Raw genomic sequence first — 23,261 nt, 5'->3', positions numbered from 1 at the left:
TCGTCGGCGTCGTGCGCCGTGATGACGTCGCTGGAGTATATAGACGCCGCCTCCGCGCGCTGACGTCAGTTCTTCTTTTTTCCGCGCCAGTGGACGCAGATCTGAAGAGCAGTACTCCGGTCTTTGACCAAGTTTTTCGATTGTTTTTTCTCTTATTGTGCCTGATAGGATGCCTGGGTTCAAGAATTGCGATGACTGTGAGCGCACGATGTCGGTCACGGACCATCACCGCCTCTGTCTCCGGTGTCTGGGCCCCGACCACGACGTGGACTCCTGTGTCGACTGCCGGGCCCTCACCAACAAGGCTAGGCGGGAGCGGTCCCGCAAGCTACTGGAGCTCCGGGTGTCGGCCCCACGTCGGGACCGGGAGCGGTCCCGGTCCGGCCGGAGGTCGAGAGAGCGTTCTAGGGAGCGGTTGCGGAGCCGCGCCGAGCGTTCCGGAAGTCGACACCACTTGTCAGGCTCGTCAGGTAGGAAGCACAAGAAGTCAGGGCGTCGTCATCGTACCCCCGACTCCCCCCCGACGCGGCCGGGGGCTCGGGTGACCCCAACCCCGCGGCTCCGCGAGAGTCGCCGGCGCGGCCTGCCTCATACCCTCCGGTCCCTGGGCATGGCGCGACGCCTGAGGAGATCGAGGCGTTCCTCATGGCCATGAGGGCGCTCGCTTCTCCGACGGGGCCTACGGTGCCTTCGGGCCCAGTGCTACCGTCTGGGGGCCCTGGCGGTTCGGGTGTCCCTGCCTCGGCGCCGTCGGGTGCTCCGGCGCCGCCGACGGCTCTGACCCCGGCGCCGCAAGGGCCTTCGGGATCGGCGCCGGCTGGTCTTCCGGCCTCCCCGGCGCCGTTGCCATCGGGGTTACCCCCGACGCCGCCCCCGCGCGGCGCCGGTTCTCCAGTGCCGGCTCCGGCCGGCGGTGGGGTTGCGGCGCCGTCCCCTTACCTTCTCCGACGCCGGACGCGGCGCCGGACGGGCGTCGCTCGACGCCGGTCCCGGCGCCGATGGGGCCCATGAACCCCGAGGAGCCGGTCTTCATCATTGACTCCGAATACGGAGAGGATGAGGAGTACGGTGAAGGTTGGGAGGGGTCCGAGGACCCTCTGTCACGCGAGTGCCAGTATGACCCGGACTGGACAGGTGACTTGGGGGATGCCAGTGGTTTGGACGACTCTCCTAACCCTGGTTTGATCTCTCCTCCTTCCGTGGCATCGGTGGAGGGAGCTGCCTATTCTGTGGTGCTGAGGGCTGCCAAGGCCTTACACCTTGAGCTCCCCGTCGCGGCCGTGAGGCCTAACATCCTCACCGAGGTCTTCAAACCGCAGTCATGCCCACAGGAGCCACTGCTGCCATTTAATGAAGCCTTGTCAGACGTTCTGTTGGGCACGTGGTCCAGGCCCGCTTCAGGTGCGCCTGTTGATCGGAACGTGGCCAGGCGCCACCGTCCTTGTCCGGACGACCCCAAGTACCTGTCTACCCACCCCACTCCTGAGAGTCTGGTGATCCAGGCCTCGACCTCCCAGTCCGCATTCCCGTCGGCCCCGCCCGACCGGGAATCCAAGAGGTATGACCAGTTTGGCAAAAAGGTCTTCTCGTCCATTAGTTTGGGCCTGCGGTCTTGCAACACCGCTTGCCTCTTGGGCCGCTACACCCACTCTGTGTGGGATACGGTCGCGGAACTGCTGCCAGAATGCCCCATGGAGGTGCAGGCAAAACTCGGTCAAGCTGTGGCTGAGGGCCGGGATGCAGCGAAATATTCAATTCGGTGTGGTCTTGATACGACCGACTCGCTGGGCAGGGCTATGTAAACGACGGTGGCGATTCGTCGCCACGCCTGGCTGAGATCCGCCAATTTTTCGGCTGATGTCCAGAATACCTTGATGGACATGCCGTTTGATGGCTGTCACCTGTTCGGTGACAAGGCGGACCACGCGCTGGAACGCTTCAAGGACTCCAGGGTCACGGCCAAGTCCTTGGGTCTCTCGACCCAGCGTCAGCAAACGGGTTCGTTTCGTCCCTTTCGTGGCCAAGGAAGGGGCGCCCCCACACGTGCTGCCAGCCACGCGCCGCAACAATCCTTTCAACGCGGTGGCGGCCGTGGAAACCGCCGTGGTGGCGGTCGGGGACAACGGCGGGGTCAGACCACACCTTCCCCCGCCGCATCTACCCCAAAATCCTCCTAGTCCGTGCTTTCGGCCCCATGTGACGCCAGTGGGTGGCAGGGTTCGCCATCACCACGCTCACTGGCGCACGATCACTTCGGACAGGTGGGTGCTGCAAATCGTCCGAAGGGGCTACTCCCTCCCCTTCGAGACCTCTCCTCCAGCCATGCCACCGCAGAACCACCGTGTGTCGGGGGACCACTTGACACTTCTGCAGGAGGAAGTTACGGCCCTCTTGGCCAAGGGGGCCATCGAGCGCGTTCCTGGGCCAGAAGTAGGGCGTGGTTGCTATTCCCACTACTTTCTGGTGCCCAAGAAGGACAAGGGGGGCCTACGTCCTATCTTGGATCTAAGGAACGTCAACGGCTTCCTCCGGAAGGAGAAGTTCAAGATGTTGACGTTAGCTCAGGTCTTGGCTGCTCTAGACCCACAAGACTGGATGGTAGCGTTGGACTTGCAGGACGCCTATTTTCACATCCCCGTCCTGCCGGCCCACCGGCGTTACCTGCGGTTCACGGTAGGCCTGGAGCACTTTCAGTTTATCGTGCTCCCCTTCGGCCTTACCAGCGCCCCACGGGTGTTCACAAAGGTGATGGCGGTGGTCGCAGCCCATCTGCGCAGGTTGGGGGTTTCAGTCTTCCCCTACCTGGACGATTGGTTGTTGAAGGCGGGCTCGCCCCAAACAGTCGTCCACCACCTTCAGATGACGGCAGACCTCTTGCACGACCTGGGGTTCTCCATCAACGTGCCGAAATCACACCTGTGTCCCTCTCAAAAGCTCCTTTTCATCGGAGCGGTTCTGGACTCGGCGCAGTTTCGGGTTTATCCTCCGGAACGGCGGGTTCGGGATATTCAGGCTTTGATTCCCATCTTTCAGCCGCTATCCCGAGTCTCGGTCAGGTTGACGCTGCGGCTGCTGGGACTGATGGCTTCCTGCATCCTTCTGGTGCATCACGCCAGGTGGCGGATGCGGGCTCTGCAGTGGGACCTGAAGTTTCAGTGGGCCCAGCATCAGGGCAACTTGTCCGACCACGTCTTGATCTCGGAGGGCACTGCGAGACAACTGCAGTGGTGGCTTACGGACCGCGATTGGGTCAGGGGCAAGTCCCTCTCCCTTCCCCAACCGGAGCACGTTGTCGTGACGGACGCGTCCCTCCAAGGCTGGGGTGGCCACTTGGGAGAGGCAGAGATCAGAGGCATCTGGTCTCCGGCGGAGTCCCGGCTCCATATCAATCTGTTGGAGCTGCGGGCGATTCGTCTGGCACTGAAGGCATTCCTCCCCTTTGTCAACGGGAGTGTAGTGCAGGTGTTCACCGACAACACCACCGCCATGTGGTACTGCAACTAACAGGGCGGAGTGGGGTCGTGGACCCTTTGCCAGGAGGCTCTGCGCCTCTCACAATGGCTGGAACGTCAGGGCGTGACTCTGACGGTTCAACACCTGGCAGGTTCTCTGAACGCCAGGGCGGACGAACTCAGCCGTCGGTGCTCGATGGATCACGAATGGCGTCTGAACTCGGACGTGGCGCAAGGCATCTTTCTGCAATGGGGAGGGCCTTGGTTAGATCTATTCGCCACAGAAGAGAACGCGCAATGTCATCAGTTCTGCGCGTTGGAGTTTCCAAGACGGCACTCGCACGGCGACGCCTTTCGGCGAGAGTGGAGTTGCGGTCTGTTATACGCCTTTCCGCCTATACCACTTCTGCCCAGAGTGCTGAAGAAGATCAGGCGCGACCGGGCCCAAGTTATCCTTGTGGCTCCGGACTGGGCTCGAAGGTACTGGTATCCCGAGCTACTCAGCATGTCAGTCGGTCCCCCGATCCGCCTGCCCCTTCAGGAGGACCTTCTGTCGCAGCAGCAGGGGACGGTCCTCCACCCGAACCTGTCCAGTCTCCACCTCCATGCTTGGAGATTGAGCGGCGGCAGTTGAGGCCATTTGACTTGCCTCCTGAAGTCTGTGATGTTATTCTGGCAGCCAGGCGTCCCTCCACTAAGTCGGTATACGCCTGTCGGTGGAACAGATTTGTGGCATGGTGCACAGCAAAGGCTGTGGATCCTCTTTCTGCCCCTCTTTCCAGGTTCTTCTGTTTCTTCTTTCTCTTGCCCAGCAGGGCTCTGCTCTGGGCACTATCAAGGGCTACCTTTCTGCCCTTTCAGCCTTTTTGAGGCTTCCTGATCAGCCTTCTTTGTTCAAATCCCCGATTGTAACTCGATTCTTGACAGGCATCACTCACATGTTTCCACCTGTTCCGTTTGTGATGCCTCAGTGGGATTTGAACCTGGTTCTAACTTTCCTGATGTGTGCTCCCTTTGAGCCCCTTCATTCTTGCCCTCTCCGTCTCCTGACTTTAAAGACGGCTTTCCTGGTTGCCATCACCTCTGCCAGGAGGGTGAGTGAGCTCCAGGCTCTTTCTGTCCAACCTCCTTTCCTGTCCATTCATCCTGACAAGGTGGTTCTGAGGACTAGACCTTCTTTCCTGCCCAAGGTTGTTTCGGCCTTTCACATCGGGCAGTCCATCACCCTCCCTTCCTACTTCCCGCCTCCGCATCCTTCAAAGGATGAAGAGCGGCTCCATCGTCTGGACCCAAAACGTGCGCTTTCATTTTACATGGATCGCACACGCCAGTTCCGGGTGGATGACCAACTGTTTGTTGGCTACGTGGGTGCGAAGAAGGGACGGGCGGTTTGTAAACGAACCATCTCTCGATGGGTCGTCCTCTGCATCAAAGCGTGCTACTCTTTGGCTCGGAAGGAGCCTCCTGTTGGGCTGAGGGCCCATTCCACTCGGGCCACGGCGGCTACTACTGCCCTGGGCCGGGGAGTCCCCTTGCAGGACATTTGCCAAGCGGCTACGTGGGCCTCGCTGCACACCTTTGCGAGGCACTACTGCCTGGACAGTCAAGTCCGGAGGGATGGCTTCTTTGGCCGTTCTGTCCTCCAGGACTTTCTGGTGTAGTTTTGTATTGGTTCGCAGACCCACCACCGGGGTTGGTATTGCTGGGGTATGTATTCTAAGGTAAGGAATCTAACACTAACGTGTTTCTTTCAGATGAACAAGTTACTTACCTTCGGTAACGATATATCTGTAAGAAACATTAGTTAGTGTTAGATTCCTTACCGAACCCACCCATCCTCCCCGTTCTGCGAACTGATACCTAGGGTTAAGGTCATCCCTTTCAGGGCCCTAGTTTTACATGGCACCAGTGTTGGTTCTCTCATGGCTCTGCGTCTCCTGGCGCGGAAAAGCTGTGTGCAAAGAACTGACGTCAGCGCGCGGAGGCGGCGTCTATATACTCCAGCGACGTCATCACGACGCCGACGACGGACGCGGAGCCGCAGGGGACGCCTGCAGACGACGCCTACCGACGCGCAGGGGTACTGCTACGCAAAAGTTTCCGGATCCAGACTGACGCCTGGGGATATTCTAAGGTAAGGAATCTAACACTAACTAATGTTTCTTACAGATATATCGTTACCGAAGGTAAGTAACTTGTTCTTTTGTTCCATGTTTGTGTAGCCTGAAGCACAACAAACTGGGGAAGTTTTTTTAAACAAGTGTTTGAGCTAATGGCATTGTAAATGAGGATGCTTTTTTTATTCATGTGTCGGTTTTTACAAACCGATAAATAAAAGGCATTGTCATTTACAATGCCATTAGCTCAAACTCTCGCAAATGCGAGACCTATTTTTTTGTAAATGCTTGTTTACAAAGGCTAGCATAGAAGGCAAGAAATCTGGGAGTTCTTGGACACCAAACTATGTTTCTCTGAACAAATCAATGCTGTGACCTCGGCAGGTTTTTTCATGCTGAGTTCTCAGGAAAATTCTTCAGTTTATTCAGTTTGATCCGCAGAAGACTGTGATGGCACTCATCTTCTCGAACATGGATTACTGGAATGCCCTACATTAGGCACTTCTAAATATCTGATAAAAAAAGCTCCAGTCCTTGCAGAACGCAGCAGCAAGAATGTTACTGAAGGTCCCCAACTTTGGACCAATCTCTCCTCTAATGCAGGGCCTACACTGGTGGCCAGTGGAGAAGAGGATTTCATTTAAGGCTGTGTGCATAATCCACAAGGGCCTCTACAGAGCAGGTCCAGCCTTTTTTCAGGATCGGTTCTTCTGGTATATTCCTTGTAGGAACCTTTGATTGAGCTCTGCGTGAATGATCACTGTCCCAAGAAAAAACAAAGCAAAATGGGGTGGAAGAATGCTCTTGTACCGTGAAGGTAAACTATGGAACTCCTTGCCTTATGATCGCAACCCATCATGCTGCAATTCAGAAAACAGTTGAAGACCTGTTGTTTTCTTAAGAGATTGAGCTACGCAAGAGGTGTCCTCGGGCAGAAGGTTTTTCTGCTTATGATCCGTTCATCGCTAAGACACCTTGCAAAATTATTCCATTCATTCATTCGTGTAAAACCCAAAGTGCATTATTTGTGGTAGTGTGGGCGAGCAGCCTTAGGCTTAAGAGTTTAAAACATTTATTGCACAACGGTGATCAGTAATAGACACATGATTCAAGGAGGAGAGCCAGACCAATTTTAGAAATCTACTTTGTTTTTCATTTTAATACCAAGATATTTACAATAAGGTAAGTACATTTTTAAATAAATATAACTTTTCACTTTGAAAAATCGACAATTTTCAGTACTGTTCAGGGTTGTCCTATGAGGAAAAGAATATTGTGGTTAAACCGGTAAGATATGCACTAACAAACCTAGTGTTCGGAACCAAAAGTCATCAAGGGGCAAAGGTCAGGTGAGTACCAAAACTGCACCACCAGTGGCACAAGGGGCAGCCGAGTGCCAAGGTCAAAATCTGAGTTCGGTAGAATTCTTTACAATGGAGACTGGCGGAGCGGGGATTGCCTGGAGCCACAGTGCTTTCAGGTAAGTGGATTGGTTGCAGGGGGCCAAGCTATAAGCACAGAGGGGTCCACAAAGCAGCACCAAACATACACCACTAGTGGCATAGGGGTAGCAGGAGCAGGGTGCAATTTCGACATTGAGCGCCCAATGCTTTTCAATTAGTATTTTTCTTTTGTCAAACAGGCTGCAAAAGTTCCACTGGGGGTTGCAGGGGGGAGAAACAGGACAGCACAGGTAGCTAGAGATGTAGGGGGTCGTAGGGGCACTTTGTTTAGCCCACCAAGACCCAGGGCTTCGGGTGTTGGGACACCTCTGCCCAGGATGTACATGGTTTATGGTTCCAGAGAGCAGGGGCTCTCTACCCAGGTGTCCAGAAACATGTTTGGTGGTGGCTGGCTGCCTACAGCCGGTCAGCGTCCACACCAGGGTCTGTAGGTTTTGAGGGGGCACCTCTGAAGTGCCCTCTGACTACATGGTACAATAAATCACACACTGGCATCAGTGTGGATTTATCGAGACGAGTACTTTGGTACCAAACTCACCTGTGTTCAGTGAAGCCATCATGGTGCTGTGAAACTTGAGTTGTCGAGTTTCCAGCCCATGTACTCTCTATGGCTTCACTTGCAATATTGAGGAATAGATACCATTATTGTAGAGGCATATGTGCTCAGGCAAATATACCCTCACCTTTGGTATAATGCACCCTGCCTTAGGGCAGTGAGGCCTTCTAGAGGGGTGACTTACCTATACCTCAAGGCATTGCTGGTTGAAATAGCCCCAAGACAAGGTGCCCTGTCAACTTTGTCTTTTTCTCCCTCTCAGAGGTGTGCAAGCCGCAAGGGCAGTGGCATGTCTCAGTGAGGCGGGGTGTCCCAGGGGACCCTCTTCAGCTCCAGGCCATAAGTATCCAGGGTAACACTTCCTACGGGCTTACAGAGGGTAGAAATGCCAATTGGGGATATGTTTTTATGGACTGAGCACTGGTACAGGGGACCTGGATGGCAGGGACCCTGTGCACTACGATTGAAACCACATAAAAACCAGACTGTGGGTCTGAGGGGCTAACAATGCAAAAGGGCATTTTCTCACAATATTTTAATGGCAATTGTGAATGATTGTACAAACACTCGAACACACTTCAAGGGACTATAGACTCAAACTTAGTTTTACCATGTTCCTTTCTTTAAAAAATGTATACAATTAATGTTCCTATATTACAGGGTAACCAAGGCCCAGTATTTCAGGATGACTAAGGTTTGGCTTGGAAGTTAGTGCAAAGGAGAACTGATCCTATAGTAGCACAGCAAGTTTAAAGCGATTGTGTATCACTATACCTTGTGTTCTGTTTATGAAAGGATCCGTTCAGTGGAATAGGGTGTTTCTTACTATTGTGGAAACGAGGTTCACCTTGAGCCACTTGAGCTTTACTTTGGATTAATAGCTCTTCCTCCCACTCAGCAGTGGTAATAAGTGTCATTTAATCAGGCAGATCTACTGCATGTAGACAGATATTCAATATACATGAATTCTGTGAGGGTTCCCATGATGGAAAAATAGGATTACAAGTAACATTTCCGTTATCACCAGTGTGACTTCTGCACCCCTAGTATTTAGCTCCTTCTAGAGGACTTGGTCTTCACATCCTTCTCTCTGTAGACCCCTCGGAGTGGATGTTAACTAATCAGATGTATAGAGCTCTAACTGGAGCTAAGCCACCCTGGGCAGTGTTGTGAATTGTTCGTTTTGAACACTACTTTTAGTTTATATAAAACAAAGTCTTATCACCTACTCTACAAAAGGAATATCCATCGACACCTAGATGCTGAGTAATTTGTACTAACCAGAATGTGCTTTGTCAGGAAGATGCCTCTAGGGTTCAAGATAAGTTTGCCATTACAGCAATGGCTGTATCCTATAAAAAGATTCTCAAACTGAGTGTACAAACTACTGATGCCTGTTTAATTTTTTTATTTTCAGGCCAAATTTCAACCTGCGGAACTTACATCTGAACTTCCACCTGCAGTTGAAGCAAATGATTTAATAGTATTCTCACCTGTTACTATGTGATTAAAAAAGTATTTATGTAAATAGTGTACATGAGATATAGTGGATGTTGCTCGTCAAGTATAGAATGTAAACTTAAGTGTTAATGTATATCACAAATGTAGCGTACAAGCCTACGGTTTGGCTCAAAAGTTGCAGCAAGTTAACTATTGGCTATTCGAGTTTTAATATAACCATGCTGACAATGTGAGCGTTTGGGCCAAGCAGCACCGTGCTACCAGAACCTTCCGCCGATCCTGGCTTTTCAACCAATAGCAGTGCACACATTTGGATGCGAAGGCCCAGAGTTTTAAAGCTACAGTAATGAAGAGAGTCCGAGCCGGCAGGCGGCTGAAAACGATGGCTCGAGGGCCCAGGCATGGCGTCCCTTGGCGTGCGGTTGCAGAGTCCCCCTAAACACTAGGCTTGTTTTCTCTTTTCTTCAAAAGCTGGTTTGTATAATCAGTGTTTTATCTTGACTTCAGTGTTTTACGATTTCGACTTGTAGTAAATTAATCTGAACTGTTTTTATGATATAATCTTTCCTTCGAAGTTATATATTTTTTTATTGTGATGAAGTCGATGGATACTTTTCATTTTCAAAAAAAGGAAAAAAGTGTGCTCTAATGTGCAGAGAGCCAAAACTGCAATTTGTATTTTGAAGTGAAAACTAATATTGTATATTTTGACTCTATTAAACACTGCTTTGAAGATTAGAAGTGCAAGTTTTAACTGTTCTGACTTTCTGTGAATTGTGGTGTTGAATGTCGAATTTTTACTAGTGCAGCAAGAAAATGTAAACTGGGAATTCTAGGCACGCGCAGCTTCACTGTTGAAGCTAGTGCTTCAGACACGATATTAGTTTCTAGATTCTTTTCTGCTGGGAAGAAACTCAACTCGTGACGTTTGTGCCAGGCGCGGTCTTTGCTCTTTGTGTTATTCTGAACGAAACGAAGCGATAACTGTAGGGCCCTGGGGGGTTCGCAAGATTCGATGGAGTTGCATTTGTGTGCAAAGATCTGCTGGGTGACCGTCTGACAGCAGGAGGTACTCATCTGAGAAGTGGGCTGAGAGAGTGCTAAGAGTTGCAAACAATCCAGATGTTCTACTGTGTTTTTATTAGTTTAATTTAGAAAGTGTGCAGTTCCTCAAAGCTGTCCTGGCGCTGAAGTGGGAACTAATGCACAGAGGGCTGATCTGATTAAATGCTCAGTATATGAAAACTTGGGGGACTATGTAAAATGTATTGAAATAGGAATGTTTCTAAGACTTGCAGAAACTTAGGACATTGAGTTCGGCCCAGTTGGCAGGATATCTAGGCATATATGGTGATAATCACTGAAAAAGCACATCCTCCAAGTCCAACCTTGTGGAATTTGGGCAGTCCACCAGTTTGGAAGAGGAAGAGCACAGCAGTCAGAAAGGTGTATATCTCTTAAACATTGCAAATATGTAGTTAGGACGTTTTGGGGGGGGAAGATAACCTTGTGGCAAAAACAGAGGGCCTCGAAGAGACTTTTCTGCACAGAAGCCAGTGTAGGATTTTAAGATGGACAGACGTATTTACGGATACCCACTGTAAGCCTTGCTGAATTAGCTGAAATCTGCATCAGGTAAACTAAGGCCTGCATACAGTGCATCACAATAGTCTAGTCCACTGATCAGTGATTATACTAACAAGGGGCTCTCCAAAAAGCAGGACATCCGCGTAGTCTGAGGAAGTTTGAGTTCATCCAAATAGTCACCTCCACTAGACTTAATTTAAAGCACTCTTGTAGAGAATTGAGGCTCTCGTCTTAGTATAAAGATTTGAGTGAAATCTGCAAAGGCATGGAACTGAAAGTAAAGTGAAGCCATCAAGTTCGCCAATAGAGCTATGCACACATTAAAAGGCGTGGGGCTGAGGTCAGCTGTACAGCTTGTGTTCTGGAGTTAAAAAAAAAAAAAAAGATCCAAAGAAGTACTTTATAGGTCTCGCCTGGCGTTGCAGCGCGCATGCGCTGCTTGCTCTGCAAGTGCTTCATGTGATCAATACAGTTTGAGAAGTGGAGTTTCGGCTCCGCTTGTGCTTTCGATTGGTTTTCGTCATCAACTTTGCTAAACAGTGTGTTCGAGGCATGTGAGCCGCTAAATTCATATCTTGTGCATAGATCGCCGCCTAGTGTTGGGTCCGGATGATTGCACCTTGTCCTTGAAGAGTCTTTTGAGTATCACAAGATAGGTGGCTCCTCCCCTGGACTACAGTGCGCATGGGCATCCTCTCCATCCTCAGATTGTTTTTTTCCGCTATTGGGTTTGGATGTGTTCCGTGACTCTTGTTCGGAACCTATAGGAAAAACTTGTTTTCTTCAGGCCAAAAGGCCTCTTTAAGCGTCGGTATTGTACTTCGTTCGGTTCCGAGTTACTTTATCCGGTTCCCGGATACTTGAGCACGTGTGCTCCCAGTTTTTTAGGCCCAATCGAAGATTGACATCGGCGATGGAATTTCAGGCCCCGTTTAAGCGTTGCCCGGTCTGTAACGCGAAGTATCCTCTCTCAGACGAGCACCCTGTGTGCAACAGATGTCTGTCTCCAGACCACGACGAGGAGAGTTGCTTGGCCTGTTCAAAATTCTTGTCGGAAGAGGCGATCTCTCTTCGACGTGAGGCGAGACTACCGGCGCGGAGAGCGACGGATGTGGAGGATATCTTCCAGGCTGGGGACGACTATGGCGTCCAAGAGGAGGAACCTGAGCACTTCTCCGACCCGGCCTCCTGTCCTGAATCTTACTACGGAGAAGAGGTAGACGATGAGATCATCGAAGACGATGAAGCTGTCTAGGTAAGACGAAGGAATGGCCATTGGAGCCGCAGAGGGCGGCTCCAGCGATGAGCAAGACCCAACCGAACCTTTGGGGGGTCAAAGGTGACACTGTCTTGTCAAAGGCTCAGGTCGAAGCATCGCCGGAAGGCCTTAGCCAAGATCTTTATGCTCATTCTACGGCCCGCAATCTAGCCCGGCTAAGAATATTTCAGAGCCTTCGGTGGGTACGCCTTCGAAAACGAAACTGACTAAAGACAAATTGAAACTGGTAAAGCCAGTATTCGTTTCGCAAAGCCTCGCTCCTTCGGATCCTAAGAAGGCTCAGAGTGTCATTGCCCCTTTGGGGTCACAGAAGGGTGCCAAACCAAAGATCGGTACATCCAAGAAGGTGCCAAAGGCCCAAAGAGACGGAGCGACGTCATCTGAGGCTGCCCACGGGGGCGTGGACACTGAAGACTGACTTGAGTCACAGCCGCCCCTCAGTCCGAATGCATACAAGTTGATGCTGGTGAAGGTTCTCGAAGATAAGCACAAAATGGCCGCGTTGGAACGTGACGCATCAAGCCGCGGCAATTTTGGGAATCCCAGCGCAACTCCTGGCTCGAAGTTGGTGATGGCCGTGAAAAAAGTCAAACAGCCATCAGGTCCTCAACCTATAGTTTTTGGACTGCCTCCGACTGCAAGACCTAAAGCATCTAAGCCGGCACAGGGCACCGACCCTGGTAAAAGGATGTCAAAACTTAAGGGAACGACAGCCACTCCTGAAGGTGTCTGTTCCACTCCACCTTCTTCTGAAAACTCGAAGTTGTACATTGACTCTGCAACCGGAAGACTCACCCTTTTCAAACGGAAGATCTTGCCGGAGAAGCCGATGGAATCCTATCAAATTCCACTCAAAAGGAAAAGAGACTCTGCTTCCTTGCCAGTCCTTTTCGAGTCCGTGAGGCCTTATGGACAAGCCTTTACTCATTCCCCCACACGCACTGAGGATGGTGGGGGGGATGACCAGAATGACTAGCAATTCAGCTATCCTGATGAATCTAATCAGGATGACTCTCAGGATGTGCTCTAAGATCAAGGCACGGCCGGCACCCAGTCTTACCAAGTGAAGACGGCCCCTGTAGAGGATACTGCGGCGTTCAACGCTCTAATTGAAAGGGCAGCGTTTAACCATGATGTGGTCATGCATGCGGACCCAGTTGAGGAGGACTTCCTGTTTGATACCTTCTCTACATCGGACAGATCAGTAAAGACTGCCAATGCTGAAGGGTGTCCTTAAGCACGCCAATGACCTTTTCAAGGACACGACAAGAGCAAGGGTGGTGAACCCACGTATTGAAAAATACAGGCCTGCTCCTGTGGACCCTACGTATATAAGGGGTCAATTGCCATTGGACTCTCTGGTGGTCTCCAATGCCCGGAAGAGGGCGAACTCACAAACAAGTGATGATGCTCCTCCCCCAGACAAAGAATCTAAAGTGTTAGAATCCTCTGGGAAGTGGGTTGCTGCGCAGGCAGCGAATATTTGGAGAATAGCCAATACAGAAGCTCTACAGGTTAGATACGATAGGGCTCACTATGACACCCTAGATCAATTGTTGCAACACTTGCCTGACGAATATAGAGAGGGGGCGGAAATGTTGATTCAGGAAGGGAAACTGATATCAAACGCTTCTATCAAGTGTGCCCTAGATTCAGCAGACACTGCGGCCAGGGCCATTAACACTAGTGTAATGCGAAGGAGGCAGGCATGGTTGCGAATTTCAGGGTTTAAGCCAGAAATACAGACAAGTTTGCTCAATCGCCCCGTTAACCTAGATTTTTTGTTTGGGCCTGACGTTGACACGATTCTTGAGAAGATCAAGAAGGATACCGAGACGGCTAAGTCTATGGGGGCCTTGCAGTCTCAACAGTTCAGAGGGGGTTCTTTTCGTCGCTCAGGTAGTAGAGGGCCGTCAAGGGGGCAAACATCTCAGCAAACACAGTACAATAAAGGTGGTGCACAGACCATCTTTAACAAGAACAATAGAGGTGGATACCGTGGTAACGGCGCCAAAGGCAGAGGACGTGAAAATAAGAACACCAGGTCCTCAGCAAATAACTAACAGTGACGTCTTGTCACTGCCCCCGGACCATATAACACCGGTCGGGGGACGACTCTAGCAGTTCCTGCCAGTCTGGGAAGGCATTACCACAGACAGGTGGGTGAGGCAACTTATCCAGTATGGGTATTGTTTAGAACTGACATCCACTCCACCCAACATACCACCAAGACACCATCCTATGTCCACAGAGCACTTAACCTTATTACAGCAAGAAGTGGCCAGCATGCTGCAAAAAGGGGCCATAGAACTGGTGCCTCTAGAGGAGCAGGGAACAGGGGTGTACTCTCTCTATTTCTTGGTCCCAAAGGACGACGGGTCCCTCAGGCCCATTCTGGATCTGAGACCCTTGAACCTATACATCCTTTCAGAACATTTCCACATGCTGACTCTGCAGGCCCTGCCACTGCTCAGTCAGGGGGATTTCCTGGCAACTCTGGATCTGAAGGATGCATATTTCCATATACCCATACATCAGGCACACAGGAAATACCTCAGGTTCACTATACAGAACAAGCATTATCAGTTCAAGGTGCTACCCTTTGGAGTGACCACTGCTCCCAGAGTGTTCACCAAGTGCTTGGCGACAGTGGCGGCACACCTTCGGAGACAACACATTCATGTCTACCCTTACCTGGACGAATGGCTTGTACAAGCGAAGTCGGCCCAGCAGTGCGCCAGCCACGTGTCCCGCACAATTAATCTTCTGCACAGTTTGGGATTTTCTCTGAACTATCCCAAGTCGCATCTTCAACCCGCTCAATTACAGCAATACTTGGGAGCGACGTTGGACACTGTGACAGCGACAGCCCAGCCGAACTCAGTGCAAATCGACAGCATGCAACTGCTGATTCGCAAATTCAGGCCACAACACTCGCTACAGGCGCGAGTGTTTCTGCAGTTGATAGGCATGGTGGCATCCTGCATCTTCATAGTCCCGCACGCGAGACTGCACATGCGTCTGCTCCAAGAGTGTTTAGCACGACAGTGGAATCAGGCTCAAGGGCAATTGAAGGACCTAGTGTTGGTGACCGGTCGTGCGTACAACTCTCTGCATTGGTGGAATCCACGCAACCTTTGCAAGGGACGACCGTTCCAAGAGTCTGTACCACAAATAGTGCTCACGACGGACGCATCCCTCCTGGGGTGGGGGGTGCATCTCCTTCATTATACAGTGCAGGGACTATGGTCGGATAAAATGCACATCAATCTGCTGGAATTGATGGCAATCTTCATGGCACTGAAGGCTTTCAAGATACATCTGTGCGGCAAGGTCGTGTTGATCCGGACGGACAACATGACGGCCATGTATTACATTCAGAAGCAGGGAGGTACTCACTCCACAGTTGTCACACTTTGCTCAGAGCATGTGGAAGTGGGCCATTCAGAGGAACAATTTCCTCATGGCAGAGCACCTCCCGGTCCAGGACAACCAGATGGCAGATCTGCTCAGCAGACACAGCCATCAAGTGCATGAGTGGGAGATTCATCCCTCGGTGCTGCAACCGTACTTCCAACAGTGGGGGCATCCAGACATCGACCTGTTAGCCACAAACGAGAACGCAAAATGCCCAAACTTCGCCGCCAGATTCCCACACCTGCGGTCTCAGGGCAATGCAATATGGATAGTCAGGCAGATTTGCGTACGCTTTTCCGCCAGCCCCGCTCATACCTCCGTTGGCACGGAAACTCAGACAGCTCTCGATGACTCTCATCCTAGTTGCTCCAACGTGGGCGAGGCAAGCACGGTACACCACGTTCCTAGAACTTTCCGTGGTGCCTCACCAAAGACTGCGTCTTACACCCAGTCTTCTCACCCAGAGCCGTGGCGAAGTTCAGCACCCAGATCCGCAACAGTTAAACCTTGCGATATGGCTCCTGAAGTCATAGAATTTGGGTATCTGAATTTGCCTCCTGATTGTATGGACATCAAGGAGGCGAGACGGCCTACCACTAGGGCCTGCTATGCTTCCAAATGGAAACGCTTTGTCATTTACTGTTCCAACCATGACATAAACCCGCTGGATGCATCAACGCAGAACATTTGCTACCGGTTGAATTTATACAGATGCAATCTGGCATACAGCTCTATACGTATTCATTTGGCGGCAATAGCGGCTTACTTACAGAACAGGCAACACCTTTCTCTGTTCTGAGTGCCAGCCATAAAGGCTTTTATGGAGGGACTCAAACGAGTCATTCCACCCAGAAGACCACCTTCACCGGTCTAGAATCTTAATATTGTTTTGACCAGACTGATGGGCCCTCCTTTCGAACCTCTCCACTCTTGTGAGATACAGTTCCTCACTTGGAAGGTTGCCTTCTTAGTAGCGATCACGTCGCTGAGACGGGTTAGCGAGCTGCAAGCCCTAACCATTCAAGAACCTTTTATACAGGTTCACGCAAATAGGGTGGTGTTCCGCACTGACCCTAAATTCATGCCCAAGGTAGTTTCTCAGTTCCACATTAATCAAACTATTGAACTGCCAGTTTTCTTCCCTAATCCAGACTCGGTAGCAGAAAGATCACTGCACACTTTAAACATCAAACAAGCTCTCCTTTACTATATAGACAGGACGAGGGATTTCAGGAACTCTAACCAACTCTTTGTTGCTTTTTCACCGCAGCACAAGGGCAAACCCATTTCCAAAGCAGGTATAGCCAGATGGATTGTTAAGTGTATTCAGATTTGTTATCAAAAGGCTAAACGCTCACTAACACTTCCCCCAAGAGCCCATTCCACACGCAAGCTAGGGGCATCCATGGCTTTCCTGGGTAACATTCCATTAGAGGACATATGTAGAGCAGCCTCATGGAATAACATACATACATTCACCAAACACTACTGTGTTGATGTACATTCCAAGCAGCAAGCTACTGTAGGACAGGCTGTTCTGAAGTCCCTTTTTTCAGGCAGCTGCAGCTGGCTCGGTCAACCACCGCTAGGGGAGAAACTGCTATTTATTCTATGCACAAGATATGAATTTAGCGCCCCACATGCCTCGAAAGGAATATGCTACTTAACAGTATGCATCTGTTCTTGGCATATAGGGCCGCTAACATTCATATCGCCCGCCCATCCTCCCCGGTGCCTGTTGCAGCTGTAAGTCAGAATTTTTTGTAAGCATGGTCATCTTGTATTGTATTGGACTCCATCTCTGCCACAATGGCGAAAAACAATCTGAGGATGGAGAGGATGCCCATGCGCACTGTAGTCCAGGGGAGGAGCCACCTATCTCTTGATACTCAAAAGACTCTTCCAGGACAACAAGATGCAATCATCCGGACCCAACACTAGGCGGTGATCTATGCACAAGATATGAATGTTAGCGGCCCTACATGCCAAGAACAGATGCATACTGGTAAGTAGCATATTCCTTTGATTGTTCTGTAGTAGGGGATCTCTGTATAGTCATAATCTAGTGAATAGTCCCGCCCATGTGCGTAGACCCCGGAGCAATCAAAAATAATAGTCTCTAAGTTGTCAAAAAATTTCAGAACTGCAAAGACACTTAAGCGAGAATTTAAAGACAGATAATGCAGCCTATATCCACAGGCTACACTGTCCAGTACTTCAACTAGAAATTCCACCAAAAATCCACACAAACAGCACAGCCTGCCCAGTTTCCTCCACAGAGAAACCTGCCCCTACCAACAAAAGCCTCTGGAATGATAGATAGGAAGGAATGGACAGACAAGCCCCATAGGCTGCCATTATGTGGCTTAAACAGGATTCTGTACCTTTAAGAGAACTCTCCAGAACTTCTCCCAGTATCCCAGAATGCACAGCAGGTCCCTTTTTACTTTCAGTTCTTTTTTCTGGCTCCTGTAAGCAGGACCCTGGAGCATTGAGCTCTCCCTTTCAAGGGTTTATTTGGTGATTTTTTTCCCTTTTTCTCGTGTAGTGCTTTTTTTCTTTCTGTGGGTGCCCTGTATTGTCAAAATGCCTGGCTTATTTGACAATTGCCCAGAGTGCAATAGGAAGAAGGCCAAATACGACCCACATGGAGCTGAGAAAGAGGATGAAGATCAGGCTCCAAGGCCTTGAGGACAGACGTCAGAAGGCACAAGGTGGGTCAGGGCATGCTTCATCTGCCCATGCTGAGGCCTCTGGGGGGCTCCCCAGGGGCAGGATGTCCAGCAAGCGTCCCCATAATCCGCCAGCGTCGACTACGGTGTCGAGGGGGATGACAGCAGTCTGTTCCCCATCTCTCCGGGGCTCTGGGGAGAAGCGGCGCCGACGCTCAACGTCAAGGGAGCTGAACAGACCGTCTACAGCATAGTCGTCGACATCGTCGAGTCATCGATTTCAAGAAAAGGCCCGGCGTCGGCGCTCGCCGTCGAGGCGAAACCGCCGTTCGCCGTCGGCGAAGAGGAGAAGGTTGGCGTCTAGGGGATCCTCGCCGTCTAGGAGGCGTTCGAAGTCGAGGAGGCGCCACGGGTCGACGTCTAAGACGTTCCTCGACGTCGAGGCGGCGTTCTTTGATGCCTAGGAAGCGCAGGAGGAGTCCTGACGCTAGGAGGTCACTGATTGGTTCGCCATTGTCGCCAAGAAAGAAGACCAAGTCGCTGGGCTTGGTGTACTCAGTGGTGTATACACCTACTAAACCTAGGTCGCCTACCCCATCTCCTTTGCCAAAGTGTCCGCCTCCTCGGAACTCCACTCCGTCTCCACCTCCGCCTCATGGGCCAGCTCCTCGTCAGTCACCGCCACCTACTTCCGCCACCGCCTCTTCATTCCGTTCCTCCACCTGTGGTTCCACTCCAGATGGCCTCGTTGCCACAATATCCAACGCCGCCTAAGGGGACCCCTCAGGCGAGGCTCCCGGCCAGGCCCTCATCGCCTGCTCCTGCGAGGCCTGCGGATCGGCCGAGATCGCGCTCCCGCCCCGCCTGAGAGGGAGATCGCGGAGCCATGGCCGGTAGTCATCTCGATCTAGACGACTCCACAGGAGCGCAGATCAGATCCCGCACGGGTTCGTCCACCAGGGAATATTCACCGACGCTGTCGGGAGTCTCCAGAGATGAGGGTATCGCCCGTTGAAGACATCGTCTCTTTCCGGGAAGTGCTGTTGAGGGGTGCGGCTAAGCTAGGGATCACGGTGACGGTGCCAACACCTACGACGTCCGTGATCTTCGACACGCTCCACAAGAAGCATCTGTCTTGACCGCTGCTGCCGTTGGTACCTGGATTGGTAGAACCCGCTACGGAGTTGTTTCTCACTCTGGCAGTGACGAAGGCAGCTCCCTCCAGGCTCCTCAAGAAATACCGGGCTCCGGTATCTGACCCGGCTTTTCTTCGAATGGACCCGACACCAGACTCCGTCATTGTGACAGCGGCTAAGAAGCAGCATGCCACCATTCCTTCTTCAACAGTACCGCCTGATAAGGACAGCCATTGGCTGGACTCAGCTGGCAGAAAGGTCTGTGGCACGGCATCTACCACCATGAAAGCTGCAAGTGCCGGGGCTCTGCTGGGGCGATACGATCGTGCCCTATGGGAGTCCCTCCAGCAGTACGCTGAGCTCCTTCCTCGTGACAAGAAAGAGGACTTTCTGGAGATATTAAATGAGGGGATGCTGGTGTCGAACCGGATCATTAGGGCGGCTGCTGATGTATCTCTCCTGGTGGCGCATGGACACTGGCACGGCATCAACCAACGGCGTCACGCTTGGCTTCGCCTCACCTCACTCAAGCCGGAGGCACAACAGCGGGTGGCCAACCTGCCTTTCTGGGGGGGAAACCCTGTTCAGCAAGCATGCGGACCATGAAATGGCCCGTATGAAGGCTGAAGCCGAAACCCTGACGGCTGTCTGGTTAGAGAAGCCTGAGAAGAAAAAGAACTACCGCCTGTTCCAGAGACTGTTCGGAGCTTCAGGTAGAGGGCGAGGGCAGACTTTGGGACAGCAGCAACAATAGCAGCAGTTCCGGAAGCCCTTCCAGAAGCACCAGAATGGCAGAGGAGGCCAACAGTCCGCAGCAGCGACCAAAGGCCCGGCTGGGTCTAGGCCCTGAGCGATTACTTCCCCTACATCCGTTACCCACTCCGGTGGGGGGGCAAGTGTTCAATTTATTCTGGCAGAGTGGAGAAAAATTACTCTGGACAAATGGGTGCTGAATATTGTTTGCAATGGATAGTCTTCGGTTCACCAGCCCGCCTCCAGCTATTCCACCGGTGAGCTCGCAGTTTCAGCTGCGAGAGGTCCAGGCAGAGGCCGACATCCTATTAAGGAAAAGGGCGATAGAAGATTTACCTCTGCCTCTGAGAAGTTGGCCTGATATATAATGTTCACTACTCTAGTGAGCACTTTGTATGAGTCCAAACAACCCTTATTGATGATTGGTTGTAAGTCAACCGTAGACCAGCTATCCTAGTAGCATGGACAAGAGCAGTCTTTAGGCTAGACTCTAGAGGGCGTGTTAAGCCAGCTGTTATAATATCACATATACCCCTTGAACACCAAGTGAAAGGACACCACACAAGTTGTTATGAAAATAAAAGGATATTTATTTAGAACACAACAACCCTGGACTCTTTATGAGGACAGGGCGCTAAGCACAATACAAAGCTCTTAAAGAATTTCTGAAAGTCGCACAATTTACACAAATGCCCGAGGGGCACGGAGAACCATATACTACAAAAGTGGAATGCAAAATACTAGCAGGTAAATAACTAGTCTCAAAGGCTTTAGGATCGCTAGGACTGGACTACTGAACCTTCAGATTACGAGCAGGAGGCCTAGGGAGATCTGGTGCAGAGTGTGCACTCACGCGGGATGCTGGACAAAGTCTATGGATGCTAGATTTCGTAAAGTTAGTGTTATCGGACGAATCCGACAAGGTGGAGCTGAAACGAAAAAGGATCTGGACACTTAGATAGTTAAGCTATGCTGGAGCACCGAAATGCTCAGGTTACCTAGCCCAGGGGCTGCGGCTGCATAGGGCTGAAAAGACGTCAGGAATCCTCGTTGCAGTCTATGGAGCCTGAAAGAAGAAGTTGCTGGCAGGCGACCAGTGATGACGTTCGATGTGATCCAAGCCTGGATCGGTGAAGGATACCTGTAAGTAGAGCGGACCAAGTTCTGAATCACTAGCCAGTGATTAGATGGGCACCGGACGAAGTCACCTCGACCAGGTGAGTGGGCGACGCTGGGCTCTGCAGTCTCTCGGACCAGGAGGCGTTGTCGGCGACCAGGATGGAGGTGCGAGCTGTCCCACGAAGGTATCTGCTGTCGACGTCGCTGGACCCAGGATTGGGGCAACAACTCTTGGCAAATACAAGCCCACGCGGTGGACTCAAAATGGCGTCTGGAGTGGACCAGGTGGGTCCGGGGTGCTCCTCTGTTGGCGGGGAGCAAGGGCCAGTCTGGAGCAACCAGACCAGCGGTGTTGTCGTCGTGGCGCGTCGTCAGGAGGGCCACAAGCCAGCAGGCAAGTAGCCGGACAACGCGGTGAGCAGCAAAGAGCAGAAGGGCCCCACGCAGATCTCGTGGATGCTGGGGGGGCTGGACTTTGGTGCTGGAGCTGCTCAGGGTTAGGGCTTCTCAAACCCCAAAGCACTCACTCGACGATCCCTCGGCGGTCGTGCTGGGCAAGCGTCGTGCAGTCTTGAAGATGGCCGGTCCCTCGAGGTCTAGTCACACCCACGAATCTCAGCTGGGCTGATGGTGCAGGTAGAGGTCAGAGGTGCCAGGGAAGCCGGTTTTCGTCGAGCTGGGCAGTCTTGATCCGGAGGAGAGACTTACAGCAAACCGCGATGCTTGGGTGGTGCCTGCGGGTGCACGGTGACTACTCCTTAGTCACAAGGGAGAAATCTTAAGAAGTCTTGAGTTCCTTTCGTAGAAAGTAGTTTCAGGATTCAAAGATCTAATTTGGAAGGGTCCCCGCTCCCACCTTTATACTAAAGAAAGGGGCTGGTACGGGACTAGGTCCTGCCCATGGGTGGGACAAGGAAGACCATGCCGGACTTCAGGGGCTGGTGTGCCCCTGGAACTGGTTCAAGCCGGCCTATGCATAGTGAGCACCGGGGTGCCACTTGCAGTCACCTTCCTATTCAACCCTGCCTACCCAGGATACACAAAACCCTGTCTGGGATTGTGCTAGCACCGCCCCTGACAGGAAACCCTTTGTCCAAGCTCTCCTCGCTGGAAGGGCTCCCAGCAGCAGGAGGTCAGACTTGTGTCTGTGGTGGCAGCATCCATTTTGTGATGCTGAGGCTCGAGTTAACTTTAACCGGGGTTCACAGTTATATACATGTCGTGTCCCTCTAGAAGGGTGGAATGCTAACCCAGTCGCCAGAATTGGCGAGGGGTTAGTATTCCAATTCGTATGACACCTACTTGACATGTTTTGATAAAGCGATACCAGAGTTGGCATATAACCGCGAGGATTATAATGCACTTAAGAGTATATGGTATGCGTTATCATGGAACAGCTATTAGGACTTAGTTCCGCAAGCTGCAAACGGGCTCAGCTCATGCCAGAGCACCATCTCACATGATTCCAAGCACTCTGCCTTCAGGATTGTTAAGGCCTGCCATAGGAGTGACTGATAGGAATACATGTGTCCATTTTAGGGTTAGATATAGGTATACTATATCTAAAGCAAAGGGTGATTACACCACCTTGCCCCAGCTGTCGTGCAGCCAGTTGTGTCAGATTTAGATGGCCAGCCAGGGGTGGCATAATACATGCTGAAGCCCCTGGTAGGCCCTGGGTACACCTATGCCCTGAGTGACAGGGACTGATAAGGTGGCCCAGTACCAATTGGTAAATGCACCTAAGGTACATGGAATCCATTTTACAGAGAGAGCAGTAGGCCTGGGGCCCTGAATAGCAGGGTCTCAGTTCAACTAAGTCGGAAAACCAGCAAAATACCAGGCAAAAAGTTGGGGGCAACCATAGTCAGGTATCCACCCTCCTACACTGCCTCAAAGGGGAAGAGGTCTGTACTCGCGGTTCTTTCTGGTTCGCAAGAAGGACAAGAACGAGTTCAGGCCCATTCTGGACTTAAGGCAAGCAAACAAGTGGATTCGCAGAGAGATTTTGCATGCTGTAGTTGCAGCAGATTTACCCTCAGCTGCAACAGGAAGACTGGCTTTGTGCTATAGACCTACAGGATGCTTACTTCCATGTGCCCATTGCACAGAAACACAGGAAGTTCCTGCGGTTCCAAGTCTGCGCCAATCATTATCAATACACAGTGCTGCCATTCGGGCTGAAGTCTGCGCCCAGGGCGTTCTCTAAGTGCATGGCAGTAGTAGCCGCACGCCTGCGGAAGAACAAG

General features: G+C 51.6%; 1 protein-coding gene across 2 annotated transcripts in view; it reads left to right on the top strand.

Moving 5' to 3' along the window:
- The window catches only part of DLGAP5 (DLG associated protein 5), a 206,177-nt gene extending 196,387 nt beyond the window's left edge, over positions 1–9,790 (top strand). For both annotated transcript variants that reach the window (XM_086937441.1, XM_086937440.1), the window contains exon 19: positions 9,006–9,790. In XM_086937441.1, the coding sequence (XP_086793567.1) occupies positions 9,006–9,095 (90 nt within the window). In that variant the 3' untranslated portion in view covers positions 9,096–9,790. The remainder of the gene's footprint in view (positions 1–9,005) is intronic.
- Positions 9,791–23,261: the final 13,471 nt, after the last annotated feature.

This window comes from Lissotriton vulgaris, chromosome 9 (genome assembly GCF_964263255.1).
Source record: "Lissotriton vulgaris chromosome 9, aLisVul1.2, whole genome shotgun sequence".
Lineage (NCBI taxonomy): Eukaryota > Metazoa > Chordata > Amphibia > Caudata > Salamandridae > Lissotriton > Lissotriton vulgaris.
Note: the sequence above shows the minus strand (reverse complement) of the source record. Positions and strands in the feature narration are given on the sequence as shown.